Source organism: Ipomoea triloba, chromosome 15 (assembly GCF_003576645.1).
Source record: "Ipomoea triloba cultivar NCNSP0323 chromosome 15, ASM357664v1".
Lineage (NCBI taxonomy): Eukaryota > Viridiplantae > Streptophyta > Magnoliopsida > Solanales > Convolvulaceae > Ipomoea > Ipomoea triloba.
In genome coordinates this window covers 4,808,537-4,826,370 of record NC_044930.1, presented here as the reverse complement: position 1 = coordinate 4,826,370, position 17,834 = coordinate 4,808,537, and the positions used below count along the sequence as shown (strand labels likewise).

The window sequence follows — 17,834 nt, the reverse complement described above, 5'->3', positions numbered from 1 at the left end:
ACTTTGACTCTTGTGTAGGGGTGATCAACCTATATGAGAGGTGTTTGGAGAAGGAGTCTCATCTACGAGAGTAGAGTTACTCCTTAGCCTAGCCTAGCACATTTCCCTCTCACCTTTGAGAAAAGGGAGAAGTGGAAGATAAGAGGCACATAACGTGTTTGACAAAATGCCTCTCCTAGCCTAGTGATCACAAGGATGACATTACGGTCTAAGGAGTGAGTCCATTGACCACGAGAGTGGCGGTGGTGTTGGTGACCTTATCTCATTTTCATTATCTAAGTATTGCTAGCCTAATATCTTAGGAAATCAAGGATACCTATATGAGTTGCAAGGTCCAAATCCTCCTTTCCAATTGATTGTTTCCAACGTTTTGTTCCTTGTTTTCATTATGTTTAATGCACATTCCTTACTATGCTTGGGTTAGCTTTCAAACACTAAACACTCTTGTGCTTAATCCCCTTACCGCTTGGATTCCCTCCTTGCTATCCTTAGAGAACGATACTCGGGAACTTCTTCCCGTTTTAACACATACTCCTTTCCATCCACCGCGAAAACTACATTCATCAGTTGTCTTTTTCTTTTAGTGTATCGTATATCCTTTTATAATAAAATGTTGTCAAAAATTATGAATACTAACTGATTTGAATTGATCTTAAACATGCAATACTACAAAGATGATCTAAAATATATATCACATATTCAAAAATTAATAACTAGAAAATTAAACGTTTGATTATTACCAACATGATACAGTGACAATTCTGCCATTTTAAAATGGCTTTCAAAAAATTAATATTCTAATTTTTTTCACCACTTTATCTATTACAAGTTCAAATTCCAATTAAATTTTATCTAAAACTTAGCTTGGATTCTACACTAGTCTTAGGCCATATAAGAATCTGGCACCACTAATATATATATATATATGATTTGGCATTTCGTAACTATCCAATATAATGTTTCTTTTCCCATTACAGGCTTATACATTAATGTTTGTATTAATACGTGGAATAAATTAATATTTATTTAATAAATTGGCCGGAACACAAAACATATATGATCTCATAAACATCTTGATTGCTGGGAATTATGAAGCTTTGCATTTTTAATTTCGTAGAAGTTGTGCAAAAGCTAAGGTTGGCTTCCGAGAAACCAGAGTCCTCTGATCTGCAAAACCTATCAACCGTGAATTACATGCTAAGGTTGACCGCCACTCATGATCACACCACTCCACTGAGACGACTTTAAAGTTAATGACGACCTTGACCATCTATGGTTGGCAGCTGCAATACTTAAGACTACGTGAGTTTCACTTCATAGACTAAGATAGTGATTTCCAGCCTAATAATATTTTTAACCTTTAGAACACTGTAGTAGTGTAGTAGTGGGGTGGGTATAAGAAGACTTGGCAGCTGACATTATGACTTTAAGGTAAACGACGACGACGACCGTGACAATCTAAGGCTGGCAGCTGCAACTATATATTGTTGTTAATCTCATGCATTCACTTAAATTCAAAACATACCAAAATTGTGATTGATTGAGCCTTTAATTTTGTTTGTGCAATGAAAACTCCAGTCCTTCAATGCCGCCTTTTCTTCTTCTTCATATCCTCCTGCTTGCTGCTGCTGCTCCAAATGGTGGCAGCCCAATCCCAATGCTTGACCCATCAGAAAATGTTGTTGTTGCAGTTCCGGAGCAGCCTGGACTTCAACTCAACAGCTTCAACCAAGCTTGCGCGCTGGAACCACACCACACACGACGATTGTTGTGTTTGGCCTGGGGTGGAATGTGACACCTCAGGTCATGTCATCACCTTGATTCTCGACAGTGAAAGCATTACAGATGGCATTCACAATTCAAGCGCTCTATTCAGTCTTCAATACCTTGAGACCCTAAATTTGGCTTTCAACTCCTTCAATTTAAATCCACTTCCAATTCAGATCTTTAACCTTACCAACTTGACGTATCTGAATTTGTCAAATGCTGGTTTTCAAGGGCAGATCCCGAATGGAATATCAAGACTCACAAGGTTGGTAACTCTTGACCTCTCAATGAATTCGGAACTTGAGATTCCAAATCTAAACCAATTCTTTGACAACTCGACTCAACTTAGACAACTTTATCTTGACGATGTTGATCTTTCCAGTACAGTAGTAGTTCCAAAATTCTTAGCCAATTTCTCTAACCTCAACACTTTGAGCCTCAGTTTTTGTAATCTACAGGGATCATTTCCTAGAGAGATATTTCTGATACATGGTTTACAGGAATTGAGTTTGGAAAACAATGGTGGTCTTAGTGGCGGTTTCCCATCATTTCCTGAGAATGGATCACTTAGGATCATCTCAGTAGCTTACACTCAATTTTCTGGTTCATTGCCACCATCCATTAGTAATCTTAGCAACTTGTCTAGGATCGACCTCTCCGACTGCAATTTCAGTGGATCAATTCCCTCTACCATGGCACAACTTACGAGTCTCACTTATGTGGATTTCTCGTCTAACAACTTCATTGGCTCAATCCCAAATTTTTCATTGTCAAAGAACCTTACTAGCATAGATTTTTCTTTTAATGGCCTCACAGGTCCACTTTCTTCTAAATATTTTGGCCTTTCAAAAATTGTGTCCATAAATTTAGGGTCAAATTTACTCTCTGGAAGAATTCCCCCATCTCTGTTTTCACTTCCGTCATTGCAGGAGCTATATCTTTACAACAATTCATTTGATGGTGTTGTTGATGAATATGCGAATGTATCTACCACACAATTGCAAAGTCTCGATTTGAGTTTCAATCGTCTAAATGGATCTTTTCCAGAGTACTTGTTTGAATTTCCAATGTTGAGTGAGTTGTTTCTTTCTTCCAACTTCTTAGGTGGGAAGATACCATTATCTATGTTTTTTCTTCCATCATTGTCGATTCTAGATCTATCCGATAATTCATTTGATGGCCTTGTTGATGAATACGTGAATGTATCTACCACACAATTGGAAAAACTCCTTTTGAGTTCTAATCGTCTAAGTGGGTCATTTCCAAAGTACTTCTTTGAATTTCCAAAGTTGAATGAGTTGCAACTTTCTTCCAACTCCTTAGGTGGGAAGATACAATCATCTTTGTTTTCACTTCCATCATTGTTGTATCTATATCTTTCCAACAATTCATTTGATGGTGTTGGTGATGAATATGTCAATGTATCTACCTCACAATTGGAAAGAATTGATTTGAGTTCTAATCGTCTAAATGGGTCTTTTCCAGAGTACTTCTTTAAATTTCCAAAGTTGAGTGACTTAGATCTTTCTTCCAACTCCTTAGGTGGGAAGATACAATCATCTTTGTTTTCACTTCCATCATTGTTGTATCTAGATCTTTCCAACAATTCATTTGATGGTCTTATTGATGGATATGTGAATGCATCTACCTCACAATTGGAAGCACTCGATTTGAGTTCTAATCGTCTAAGTGGGTCATTTCCAAAGTACTTCTTTGTATTTCCAAAGTTGAGGGACTTGGATCTTTCTTCCAACTCCTTTGGTGGAATGATAGAGCTTGAAAGTCTCCAAAAGCTCACCAACCTCGCAGCATTAGATTTGTCGAACAATGACATTAGAGGGGAAATACCATCATGGATATGGGAATTGGGTAATGGAACTCTATATCATCTGAATCTTTCTTGTAATTTTTTAGAAAGTCTTGAAAAGCCTTATACAATTCCAAGCAGTCTTACTGTACTTGACCTGCACTCAAATCAATTGCAAGGCCCACTTCCTATTCCACCTGCCTGTAATGATGGTGATGGACCTCTTCATCTTGATTACTCACACAATTTTTTCAATGGTTCCATCCCATTTGATCTTGTGAGTTTTGCTAGAAATGTTTATTTCTTGTCCCTTGCAAATAATAGCTTGACCGGGACAATTCATGAATCTATATGCAATGCTAGGTCTCTAAAAATACTTGATCTATCTGACAATAAACTGGGTGGCTCACTTCCGTCCTGTCTATTTAACAGTTTATACAATCTTGAAGTATTAAACCTTGGGAAAAATCAAATCCATGGTAGTATACCCGATTCCTTTACAATTGATTGTTCTCTGCAAACATTAGACCTCATCAGGAATTCCTTTGAAGGGAAGATTCCAAAATCCCTGATAAATTGTTCACTATTGGAAGTTCTAAATGTTGGGAGCAACAACATTGTAGATACCTTCCCATGCGCATTGAAGAACTTATCAAGCCTGCGTGTATTAGTCTTGCGATCCAATTACTTCCACGGTGACCTTCACTGTGTTAATGCCAATCATATGTGGCCAAATTTGCAGATTATTGATATTGCTTCCAATAATTTCAGTGGAAAACTCTCCCCAAAGTTCTTAAACTGGAAAAGAATGATTATTGATGAAGATACTGCACAATCGGGAGAATATATCATGTTTCTCTTCCCGCAGCCAGTTGGACATGGTGCTCCTGATGAATACTATCAAGATATATATACGTTAATGGTAACCTGGAAAGGGATGGAGATGGAAATGATGAAAGTTCTCGAAGTTTTCACATTTGTTGATTTCTCATGCAATAATTTTTATGGGGTTATACCGGAATCCATTGGGGATCTCAATTCACTTTACGTTCTCAACCTATCACATAATGGTCTCACAGGAAATATCCCTGAAACAATCAGTAATTTGAAAATGGTTGAATCATTGGACCTTTCAGCAAATCAGCTAGGTGGAGAAATCCCGACACAGCTAGCAAAACTCACATTCCTTTCAGTCATGAATTTATCATTCAATAGACTTTCTGGTATGATTCCAACAGGCAATCAACTTAATACATTTGGACCAGATTCTTACCTAGGCAATCAAGAATTGTGTGGTTTTCCTCTCTCAAAATGTTGCAAATCACCAAAAACTTCCAATGGCGGCCGATCTGAGATAGAATTTGATGGTGGCTCCTCTGAGATCAAATGGGAATACGTAACTTCTGCTTTGGGATTCGTTGTGGGTTTAGGGGCGTACCTGTGGATGCTTTTGCATAACAAGAGATGCAGGGAAGCATACCAACAACTTGACGAAGTTTTAATACGGCTATTCGGTCCCCGACAATGCCGAAGAAAATCTCCAGGACTAAGACGCAGAGCTCGCAGGAACTAATTATGATAACTCTAAGCTTCAACCTTCAGGTAATCTTGATTACTTCCTACTTGACACAAAATTTTCATATAAACACCGTTGATCACACATGACACACAAACACACCAACTTAGTACTTTTTCTTAAGTCGATTATTCACTTCACTTCATTTGTAGGTATGAATGCTGAGATCAGTGATTATGATGATGATACCTCTTATCGCGTGCATCTTTTTGTTGTTGTTGTTGTTGTCGTTGTTGTTGGTATGTGTGTTACCAACTGGATAATATTTAAGTGTAATAACTTTTGAAGGTATTGCATGTTGTTGGGCCTTTTTTTTTTTAATTAATAAAAGTTTCAGATATATCTTTTGTGTTTGTAAGTTCTCCTTTGTAAATGTTTTTTTCATCTTGAAAAAATATGAATATTGCATGTCGATCTGTTAGAATTCACAACTGGAAATCTTGAAATTTTCAACCACCTATAAGGACGAAAAATGGTCAAAATTTCCTACCACCTTTTACTTTGTTGCCGGTATTTCCAACCATTCTTGAAGGATGGTCGGAAAAACTTTTCAGCCATTTGAAATTGTTTAAATTAACTTTTTTTATTTTTTTGTTTCCAACCACTTTTGGTGAAGGAAAATAGAGGACTAGACAAAAATAGGAAAATAGTGTTTTGGAGATGCGTTTTGGAAAATAATGCTAGAAATGCATCTCTCAAATGCGTTTTTTTTTTCGCACGTTGACCAGAGACGCAATTCTGACTTGCGTCTCATGTAAAAAAAAACAAAAAAAAACAAAAAAAAACAAAAAAAGGGTGGCGAGCTGGCGACCAGTTGGGTTGCCACGGATCGCCTTATCCGGCAACCTTCTTTAGTTTTTATTTTAGTGTTTTACCCTCATTTGTGTCCCTTGCCTCTCCCACTCCTCACCGCAAACTCTTTTGTGTCTCGACGACTCCATGACTCCACCCAACCATCATCCCCAAAAAATTCCGCTCAAGGGTCAAGACAGGCGACAACCACTCGATCTCCGCTCACAACCTTATCTCCGCCTCTCTGTCGCTCACAGCCTTGTCTCGGCCTGTTCGCTTCTCACCCTGACCCTCTCTGTCCTTCGGCCTCTCTAGTAAGTCCCTCTAACCTCATCTACTCATACTGATAGTCTCAAGCTGAATAGCTCATTCTTTAACCTCTCTGGCTATGTACATAAGAAACCCTAGATCTGCTTTCGAGACTTCGAGTTTGTAGTCTTCTCTGGTGACTGTCTCTGGCCATGAAAATGTACCAGGTACTTTACTGCTATTTTAGTTATTTATGATATACTGTTCTTAAATCTTGAATTTAATAGATTTATGATTTGTGAATATACTTTGAACATTTTTGAAGTTTATGAATAATGAATTTGAGAACCTGTTAAGTGCAACTTGAAAGGAATGCTAAGAATTTTGTGTGATTTTGATGACGAGATCACTGGTCTTCGCAAGCAAGTTAAACAACTTAAAAATGTAATTAGTTTTCTTTTTCATTATAAATTATGTGATTTAATTTCCATAATTTTTTTGTGTGTTTTATTTGTTTTGATATTACACTATTTATGAAGTTAAATAACTTTTGGATGTGTACTTAAATGCTTAGATATGTAAGATTAGCATAGTAGATCCTTCTATTCAAATTGGTGATATTAAGATTAAGCAATATGTCAAATTAAATCAGATCTTTAGAAGTTTATTATGCTTTGATGTTTCAATTAAACAAATAAAAATGAGTTGCTTCACACTGCAATCACCAGAGCAAGAGAGATTGATGATCTTTCTTCAACTAAACATAAAACTAGCCCCCCGCCCTCTCCCCTTCTTCCCCTTCTTCCCCTTTTCTTTTCATTTATACATTTAGAATAAACGTATTCCTGAGTTTCAGCTAGAGTCTTTGCATTTATCTTTGTAAACCTGAATTTGCATTTGAAAACAAATTAAAGGAGGATTAATTAATCCACAATTTTTTTTTTCATTTAAGATCTTATTTATTTTCTCATTTGTCACTTATTCTAGTTCTTGCTCTTCATGTTCTTCTTGTTTTTAGACTATATAGTTTTGGAGGGAAGTTAATATTCTGTCAAAGCTCCATCACCCGAATGTGGTGGGTGTAGTACAAGGTGGAATAGGTGGAAAACTTACTACTATTACTGAGTATATGGTGGATGGTTCTCTAAGGCATGTTCTACTTTGCAAAGATAGGTACTGTACTATATATTCCCTTTGCTTGATGTCATTCTTTAACTTTTGTCTATTGTATAGTTTTGGGAGTATTCTTATTTTCTGTTTGTAGTCTACTTTTCAAGAATATCATGTTATCTTCTTACACTGATTTTGGATAATTGTTCAACAGGTTGATGTGTTCTCCTTTAGTATTGTCTTATGGGAGGTTCGTTCTCACTGGAGAGGAGCCTTATGCCAACATGCATTACGGTGCAACCATAGGTGTGTTTCTTAGATTCTCTTGTACTCCGTATGTCTTTTCTGAACAATTGGTAGAACTAGTGTTATGGATATTGCCTTGTGTCTGAGTGGTTATTGATTATCTCGTATTTTGAATTAATGGTGTGTTTGAAAATACGGAATGTGAGCTATGTTATTATATGTTATTAGTTTTGAGTGGTTGTAACTTAGTCTAATACTCTAGCCTATAGAATAGGAGAGTCATTAGTAGTTTGTAATATATGGACTCTCTCTCACTTGTGATCGATTGAGAAATTCAAATCAATTCACTAATCCGGAAAATGATTTCTAGAAAATGATTTCTAGAAATCATTCGCTGCATGGACTTGAAATCTGTGGCTGTTTATATCTGCCGTCATGTACGATTTAACGAGTCTATTTTTCCCTTTGAATCTACATTTCAGGTTAATTCGACTCCAGAACTTAATACAGCACCGTGGGGTGTTTTTCCAGCTACTTTGCCCGAGTGTACAAACACGACACCTTCCGTCATGCCTATGGCTCAGGACCCTCCTCATCTGGCCATTCAAGCACCTCCTGCTACTTCCAACGAGTCTCAGTCCCAACAGGGTAACACTCAGGCTCAGGCAACTCAAATGGATGGTCATGCTATGCGGACACGTCGCAAAACTCGGGGCACTGGTGAACAGTTCTATGCCCTTACTTCTAGTTTCGAGCCCACGTGTTACTCTCAAGCAGTTGGTCACGCACATTGGCGTGATGCCATGGATCAAGAGTTCAATGCTCTACTTCACAATAACACCTGGAAATTGGTACCTCCAAGTCCGAGTATGAATATCATTGGCTGCAAGTGGGTATTTAAAACCAAACGTAAGGCTGATGGCTCTATTGAAAGGCACAAAGCGCGTCTGGTTGCCAAAGGTTTCAATTAGGTAGCCGGTGAAGATTTTTTTGACACCTTCAGCTCTGTGGTCAAACCAACTACGGTTCGCTTATTATTTTCCCTTGCTGTTTCGAACAAATGGACACTACGTCAGTTGGACGTTCATAATGCCTTCCTGAACGGGCATTTATCTGAAACAGTCTATATGAAACAGCCTCTAGGTTACGAAGATCCGGTACATCCGAGTCATGTTTGTCATTTACAACGATCTCTTTATGGTCTTAAACAGGCACCTCGGGCATGGTTCAAGCGACTGCATGATTTTCTGTGCTCTGCGGGGTTCATGGCTTCTAAAACTGATGTGTCTCTCTTCTATCATACAGCCGGTGAATCCAAGGTCTTCTTACTAGTCTATGTTGATGACATAATAATATTGGGTAATGATGCTCTTCTGCTTGACAAATTACTAGCTCGTCTCTCCGGAACATTTAAAATCAGAGACTTAGGTGCTCCAGGCTTCTTTTTAGGTATTGAGACCGTTTCTGACTCGCAAGGGCTAATACTATCTCAACGCCGTTATATGAATGACATTCTGTCCCGAGCAGTGATGCTGGAGTGCAAAGCACTGGCCACTCTTGCTGCCACCACTCAACCGGTTACTCCAACAGATGAAGTTTTTGACAATCTTACTCAATACCGCCGCATTGTTGGTGCACTTCAGTATCTCACTATCACTAGGCCAGATCTGTCCTACGCGGTTAACAGACTCTGTCAGTTTATGCACTCTCCGACTGCAGAACACTGGTGTCTTCTTAAGCGAGTCCTTCGTTATGTCAAAGGCACTCAGCTTTATGGTCTTCGTCTACACAGTTGCATGCTTACTTTGACACAGATTGGGCAGGATGTCCCGTCGACAGAAAATTAACCAGTGCCTATGCGGTATATTGATAAGTGCAAAATATACCACTTTTATAAGGTTATTCATGGATCGTTTAGTATACAAGTTAAAGCTTTTATGAATGTTTTAGTCGTAAATTGCATTAGAATGCTTGTTATTGTCATTGGACCCCGTTCCACGCTTGGCTAATTGTTTTGTAGGTAAAAGATGTGCAAAAAGGGCAGAAAATGACAACATTTCAAGTAAGTGAACAACGAACCAAAGTTGGAGCAAAAAATAGGCCAGGACTGCAGTGGACGCGCGTCCACCCATGCGTCCAGACCTGCGTCCGAAATTATGCTTGCAGAAGTTTGGCAGCAGAACAACAGTCTACTGTGGACGCGCAGTGGACGCGCGCGTCCACCCGGGCGTCCATCAGAACGCTTGCAGAAGTTGAAGTCTGGACACATTTATCGTAGTGGACTCGCCCGTGGACGCGCGTCCACCCGTGCGTCCATCGCGGAAAATTGGCGGTTGGGCGAGATTTAAAAGGGGAATTGAGCCATTTTTTAGGGGATCCATCACACTTCAGTTTTAGACCACTTTAGAATATTTCTCTCTCTAGGATTAGCCTAGAGAGATCTCTCCCAATTCACTCCACATTGCAATTCTTAGGTTTAGATTAGAATTAGAGAAGAATTCCATTGTTGCAAGATTGAGATCTACATTCAATTTCAAGTTCAAGGTTTAATTTCAAGCTAAGTCTTCCTTTTAATTTCTTGTCATTACTTTTACCTTTTGCTATTTCAATTCCAAGTATGATTAGATAGATCTTTGTGGATTTGGATTGAGCAATGTTGTATGGATATTCTTGAGCTTTGAATTGATCAATTAGGTTTTGCAATTGCTTTGATTATGAGTTTGATTGTGTGAATGGTGATCCACTTTGACTCTTGTGTGGGAATGATCAACCTATATGAGAGATGTTTGGAGAAGGAGTCTCACTTACGAGAGTAAGGTTACTCCTTAGCCTAGCCTAGCACATTTCCCTCTCACCTTTGAGAAAAGGGAGAAGTGGAAGATAAGAGGCACATAACGTGTTTGACAAAATGCCTCTCCTAGCCTAGTGATCACAAGGATGACATTACGGTCTAAGGAGTGAGTCCATTGACCACGAGAGTGGCGGTGGTGTTGGTGACCTTGTCTCATCTTCATTATCTAAGTGTTGCTAGCCTAATATCTTAGGAAATCAAGGATACCTATATGAGTTGCAAGATCCAAATCCTCCTTTCCAATTGATTGTTTCCACGTTTTGTTCCTTATTTTCCTTATGTTTCATGCACCTTTCTTACTATGTTTGGGTTAGCTTTCAAACACTAAACACTCTTGTGCTTAATCCCCTTACCGCTTGAATTCCCTCCTTGCCATCCTTTGAGAACGATACTCGGAAATCTTTCCGTTTTAATACCTACCTCTTTCCATCCACCACGAAAACTACACCCATCATATATTATGGAGACAATCTAATCTCTTGGCTCTCTCGCAAGCAACGTACTGTGGCACGCTCATCTACAGAAGCAGAATACAAAGGGTTAGCTGATGTTTCCGCCGAAGTAACCTGGGTCGTATCTCTTCTCCGTGAGCTTGGCATTCACTCAGGTAAACCAGCTCACTTATGGTGTGACAATCTCGGTGCCACGTATCTAGCAGCAAATCCGGTCTTCCACGCCAGGACTAAACATGTAGAAATTGATTATCACTTTGTTCGAGACAAAGTTGCATCAGGAGAATTCATGGTCAGCTTCGTCTCCTCACAGGAACAGATCGCCGACATCTTCACCAAACCTCTTCCAGCTCCACGCTTTCAAGCTCTACGACGCAAGCTCAACGTTGTAGAGTATCAACTTTGCGCTTGAGGGGGTGTGTGAGCTATATTATTATATGTTATTAGTTTTGAGTGGTTGTAACTTAGTCTAATACTCTAGCCTATAGAATAGAAGAGTCATCAGTAGTTTGTAATATATGGACTCTCTCTCACTTGTGATCGATTGAGAAATTCAAATCAATTCACTATCCGGAAAATGATTTCTAGAAATCATTTTCTGAGTTTCCAGTGTTTGGCAACTCTTGAAAAACTAGTCAACGGAAAATGATTTCCGTTGACCGGGGAAAATCACCCCATTTTGGCGGAAAATGACTTTCGTCCAAAAAATTCGAAAGTCATTTTCCGCCCCAGAAAAATGACCAACACCCATCACCGACTTTGGTTTCCTCCTGAAACCAAAGCCCTGCTCTGGTTTGCGACGGAAACCAGAGGGTGATGTTTTTTTTTTTTGGTTAATTTTTATTTTCTATATTATTTTTAATAGTACTATAAATATTTTAATATTTTTAATAAAATAATTAAAATATATAATTATACCATTATAATCATTTTCCAGAAAATGAACCAAACAAACAAACATAGTTTTCCAAATGCAACCAAACACTGGAAACATTTTTCAAAAGTCATTTTTCTGTTTTTCAAACACACCCTAACATGACACTCATAATTGTGTCATTTGTGTGATATGCAGGAGGCATAGTGAGCAACACATTGATGCCAAGCATTCAAAGATACAATGATCCAAAGTGGATAAACTTAATGGAGCAGTGCTGGGATCCATATCAGATACTTAGATGAGTTTTTGACTTGTTTTAAAATTTTGACTATATATTGATGAATTATCTTCAATATATGGCCCCAGTATATTGAGGTTGATTCTAAATTCCTGACTTCTCTCATTTCTTCTCCAGCTTCTCAGATTCCATGGCGGATTCGAGATGCAATCGCTCGCATTAAGGAATATCTTGCTTTCAACAATTTTACGATTTCTCATGTCTACCGTGAAGCAAATTCTATTGCTGATGCACTAGCTTCTTTTGGTCTCTCTTGCACCGAACCTACTGTTTTCTTCTCTTTCGATTTGGTGCCGGAATCGGTTCTCTCTTCTTATTTGTATGATCTTAGGGGTTTTTCAGCTCCTAGACGCTTATATCAATAAAATTTTGGCTTATTAAAAAAAATGTGTATATGTTTTTCAGCAGATATTTTATCAACTTGTGACAATTTTTATTTTTTATTTTTCATTTCACTATAGAAGGGATCACTGTTGTAGTGAAAATAATTTTCTTTTCCTAGGTAATACCTTTCTTACCACCAAAAGTGATTGGAAAATCTCATAGCTATAATACTTATTGGTGGCCGTTTATGACCACCGGTGGTCGAAAATTATGTATCTCTAACTTTCTTTCCCAACCAAATTTTTAGCATACGCTATTCCTAACCACTTCATGCGGTGGTCGGAAACCGCAATGAAGAATTTTATGGATACCCCAAGTGGTTGGAAATGTGATCGGTATGTACAATTGTTTACAAAAAAAAAAAAAAAAATTACCGATTTTCGACCACTTTATGATGATCGAAAAATTGGACATTTCTATAGTACGTGATTATAATAAAGATTAAACGTCACTAGCTAATAAATATATATAAGTCAAGTTATAAGTACATATCAGGTTAAATTAATTTGTAATTTAGTCATTGATTATATATAATAACAAATTTTATTTTAGTTTTTTACTAATAACTTGATTTAATTTTAACTTCAACTTTAGTGGTTGTATCTGATATATTCATCCATCTAGAATTCCAACTCATCATTTTTGTGAAACTAAGAATATCAATAAACAACTCTCATGGATGAGTCAAACTTAAAATTATGTAATTGTCAAATCAATTATCTGACCAACATTGTTAATATTGCTTTGGAACCATTCATATTTAATTATCAAACTTACTGTCTGATCAACTACGTTAAAATTCATTTAAATGCACTTAAATAATTCAATGAGGATGTGAATGTTAAGTAACATGTTTGAATATGCAAAATAGGTAGTCCACAAGTATTTAACTTTTGACAATTATATTATATTAATGATATAATAATTTACCTTTGTATCCCAAACTTCATGGAGACAAGATAAATATTCAGAAACTTAGAAACACACCCACAATAGAGGACGGAACTCAATGGAGTAGCTTAAGTGGCAAGTAAGCTGGGGAAGAATTTTGGAGAAACCAAGTGACGATTCTCCTGGGCCAGCTCCCGTGTGGCATATAGAGAAAGACCCCGTGAATTTACCAAAAAAATTATGTGTGTTCAAGATCACCAGTAGTGTGCTGTGTGTGGGGAAACTAGCAAGAAAACTTTTATTTTTTAGTTTTTACTTTTTCATGAAGCAAACTATATATCAAGATTATATTAATTACTGGCCTGCAGGTTGCAGCTTAATTAGAGTGATCAGATTCGGTTCCTGCGAACTCTTTGGCCACATACCCCACTAGGCTTGGTGGCTCAAACACACCCTCAACCGGCTTCGATCTCCTCCCCCTTCCCCCACCTCTCCCTTTCCATCTCCATCACCATTGCCAAGCTTCAGTTCCACCAAAAATAAAATAAAGAACAAATAATCGTAGTGGTTTGGGTTAGGAAGTGTTAGTGCTACCAAACAGCCTATCAGCCAATTTTGGCTTATTTAATCACTATATTAGTTGTGTGGTTAATAAGCTTTTTGTAACTCTAAAGTACTAAAATTCAAAAGGCTACTCAAAGTAGCATTTTCAATTAGCTTTTTGAGAAAAAGAATTATACCAACAGCTATCAGCAAACAGCCAACTCAATCAGCAAACTTTTTACAATCAGCTAATGTTATTAACAAATCATACCTTCTAACCCAAACAGCCAACCTAATCAGCCAACAGCCGTTTACCAAACAGGACCTTTGTGTTTGCTTTGTGGGCTTGTGGCTTTGGGTTGACTAGTTGTAGTTGCCACCCACTCTTAATTTGTCCCTGTCTAACTTTTGTTTTAGTATTCCTGTAATTTTTGCAGATTATCGTGTTTATTATTTCGTTTTTTTTACGAGCTTTTTTATATCGTTTTTTTTAGGAGATTTTTTATGGAGCGTGAAATGATAAAATAGTCATGGCCTATGTAAATCTCATATTAGGAAAAGAAGATAACAATGAAAAAGCGCTTCTTCTAAACTATGATATGCAGTTCAAATCAGTTGGTGGCTTCCATATGATAAATCGGTCAAACTCATTGATTTTGGATGGGGTGTGTATTTGCAGATAAAAATATTGTCAATGCATAGAAGAATCAAGATGAATACCCAGTAACGTAACCCAGGTGGTGTGCAAGATTTTTCAACAAAAGTTAGTCTAGTCTATGTTTGGCCGGATCAGTAATGACTTTAAAGAAGCTTTAAGTTCTTCCCCGCTTTCAATTTGTGAAGCAGTATGCAAATCAAGTTTTCTGTATCAAATGGAAAGGAATGATTTACCATTCCATCAAAAATTTATTTATTGCATATTGTTTGTTGTTTTTTTCTTTTCTTTTATCATATGTCCTTTTGGTCTAAAATAATGAGTATTAACTGAATTTACATTCACTTTAAACACGTATTACCACAAAAATTATCTTAAAATATAAATTACACGTTCGGAAAAGAGTGACTGAGTGTGTTGAATATAATCCTTCTATAATCCTTTATTAGAAGATTATATGTTTGATTATTGCCAACACCCACTTGCATATAGTACTGTTTCAAAATGACATTCTAAAAAATTAATATTCTAATTTTTGTTCACAACCATTCTACACTATTAGGATAAGAATCTGGCACCAGTCAAAAAAAAATGATTTGCCATTTAATTTCGTAACTATCCAATATTTCTTCCCCCATCACAAGCTTATACATTAATGGTTGTATTAAAATTTGGAATAAATTAATATTTATTTAGTAAATTGGCCGCTACACAACATATCTGATCTCATAAACATCTTGATTTCTGGGAATTATGAAACTTTGCATTTTTAATTTCCTAGAAGTTCTATAAAAGCTAAGGTTGGTTTCCGAGAAACCAGAGACCAGAGTCCTCTGCAAAACCTATCAACCGTGAATTACATGCTAAGGTTGACCGCCAGTCAAGATCACACCACTCCACTGAGACGACTTTAATGTAAACTACGTGAGTTTCACTTCAAAGACTAAGACATTGATTTCCAGCATAGTAAATACATAATAATATTTTTTTCGCAGAAGTTATGCAAAACATATCAACCTGAGATTGCGGATTTCTTCTATACATACATGCTATACAGCTACATCCACTCGACATCACAGGACTCCCGTGGAGAAAACTCTAATTCTGTTTTCCGTAACCGTAATTCACGCTAGCAGAGGACCACATTTACAATTTTCTTGTCCATAAGTATAGAGTTGTCTCTGCAACTGTATTTCCTAGAAGTTGCGCAAAACATATACTTTATATCAACCACGACCTTGACTTCACACAAATTTAAAATAATTTTGTATTTTATAAATTAGAAGCTAATTAACTTTGAATACTTTTTCTAATTTCCCACTAAAAAGATGAAACCTGAGTGATTTTAAAAGTAAAATAAAGATTAAAGTTGTACCCATGTGATGGGCTTAGATTTTTTAGCTGAAAATATTTGAAAAAGTATAGAACAGATAATACCTTATAAGAATCATGAGTATTTTATTTTTTTAAAAAAAGTGATCGAATTCGAGTAAAAAGTGTATACCTTTTTAATCAAAATAATCATGAGTAGGGAAAATGGCACTTTTTCCCCCTATGTTATGTGCTTCTAGTACTTTCCCCCCCTGTGTTATTAAAGTTGCAGTTTTTCCCCCTCAGTTATTTTAAAAGTGGTAGTTTTTTCCCTTGTAATATTAAATTGACATTTTTGCCCTTAAAAATAACCATTTCATTTATTTTTATTCTCCAACCAATGGAAGATCACAGTTCGATACGAACCTAATCGAACACTGTAGCAATTGAACTTAAATAGTATAGACGGTTACGGTTACGATTCAGAACCGAAAAAATAAAATAAAATAATTGTTGAATTTAGACTATTTTTAAATTAGAAATAAAATTATAAAAATAAATAAATAAGTTTTGATTGGCGGTTCAAAATCGAAATTGGAACCGAACCGTACCGATTTATCAAAATAAGTGTTTGATCATTTTTACTATATATGACTGTGGTTAAGTTCCGATTCACGGTTCAACAATTATTTAATTTTATTTTTCGGTTATGAATCGTAACCAGAACCATCCATACTATTTCGGTATGATTGCTACAGTGTTTGGTTAGATTCGAATCGAATCGTGATCATCCATACCTATAAGTAATAATTTGTTGGAGAAGAAAAATAAATGAAATAATTATTTTTAAGGGTAACAATGTCAATTTAACATTTCAGGGGGAAAAACTGTCACTTTAATAACACAGGGGGAGAAAGTGCTATAAGCACATAACATAGAGGGAAAAGGTGTCATTTTCCCTCATGAGTATTTAAAAAAAAAAAAGTGATCAAATTCGAGTAAAAAGTAATACTTTTAATTCAAAACTTATCATTTATAAATAAAAAGAGTAATATATTTAATTTCAATAAAAATGTAATGAAGGTAAGGTAATGTAAAATGTATTACTTTTATTAAATATACAATAACAATTTAATAAGCTTTTATGTCCCTCCGATGTAGCTTATAGATTGAAGCACTAATACGAGTATGTTTTGCTCCGTATTGACTTACACCTATTTTGTATAGACAACATATATGGATATATCAATTTTTGTCCCACGACTATTAGTAGAATGACAATTTTGATCCATATGTTTAATTTCTACCAATTTTGGTCCATATGTTTAATTTCTACCAATTTTTATCCCACGTCTATTGTTTTAGCACTAATTTTGGTCCCACGACTACTGCTTTGGTGCCAAAATTCATCACGCCGATCACCCATTCGTTAAAAACATGTCAAAATCTAAAATTTTTAAACGTATTTTCGTCCTTTTCAACTCAATATCCCAGTTTGAGCATGAATAAAGATATCTAAGCCCTAAGATCGATTACAATTCATAGTTCTCATCCTCAAATTAAGGTAAAATGAGGAGGAAAACTGCGAACTTTGATAGATCTTAGGACTTAAATCCATTTATTCATGCTCAAATTGGGATATTAAGTTGAAAATGACGAAAATACCTTTAGCAATTTTAGATTTTTGCACGTTTTAAACGGATTAGTGACCGACGCGATGTCTTTTGACACTAAAATAATAGTCGTAGATGAAAGTTGGTACTAAAACAATAGTCGTGGGATCAAAATTGATAGAAATTAAACATGTTAATCAAAATTATCATTTTACTAATAGTCGTGGACCAAATTTGGTATTTAGGATACTGCCTTACATGTTGAAATGTAATTGCAGTGTGTATGAACTGATATTGTTATATTGCAGTGTGTATGAACTGATATTGTTATATCGAAATGTATCTGTTCAAACACCTTGACTGAGGCTCGAACCCATTCTCCTCCATGAAAGAGTGTAAATCGGATGTCATT

General features: G+C 36.4%; 2 protein-coding genes and 1 long non-coding RNA gene across 3 annotated transcripts; all 3 read left to right on the top strand.

The window, feature by feature from the left end:
* The first annotated feature begins 1,676 nt into the window (after positions 1-1,676).
* On the top strand, positions 1,677-5,441 carry LOC116006836 (receptor-like protein 7). The gene is made up of 2 exons (XM_031247332.1): positions 1,677-5,176; positions 5,303-5,441. Exon 1 carries the CDS (start codon positions 1,677-1,679, stop codon positions 5,145-5,147), a length of 3,471 nt encoding a protein of 1,156 aa, XP_031103192.1. The 3' UTR covers positions 5,148-5,176; positions 5,303-5,441.
* Positions 5,442-7,303: 1,862 nt separating this feature from the next.
* LOC116007687 lies at positions 7,304-8,675 on the top strand. The gene is made up of 3 exons (XR_004095311.1): positions 7,304-7,364; positions 7,516-7,607; positions 8,030-8,675. It is a non-coding gene; the product is annotated as an uncharacterized LOC116007687 (long non-coding RNA).
* Positions 8,675-9,394, top strand: LOC116006835 (uncharacterized mitochondrial protein AtMg00810-like). Its single transcript, XM_031247331.1, has 2 exons — positions 8,675-8,704; positions 8,759-9,394. Exons 1-2 carry the CDS (start codon positions 8,675-8,677, stop codon positions 9,392-9,394), a joined length of 666 nt encoding a protein of 221 aa, XP_031103191.1.
* Positions 9,395-17,834: the final 8,440 nt, after the last annotated feature.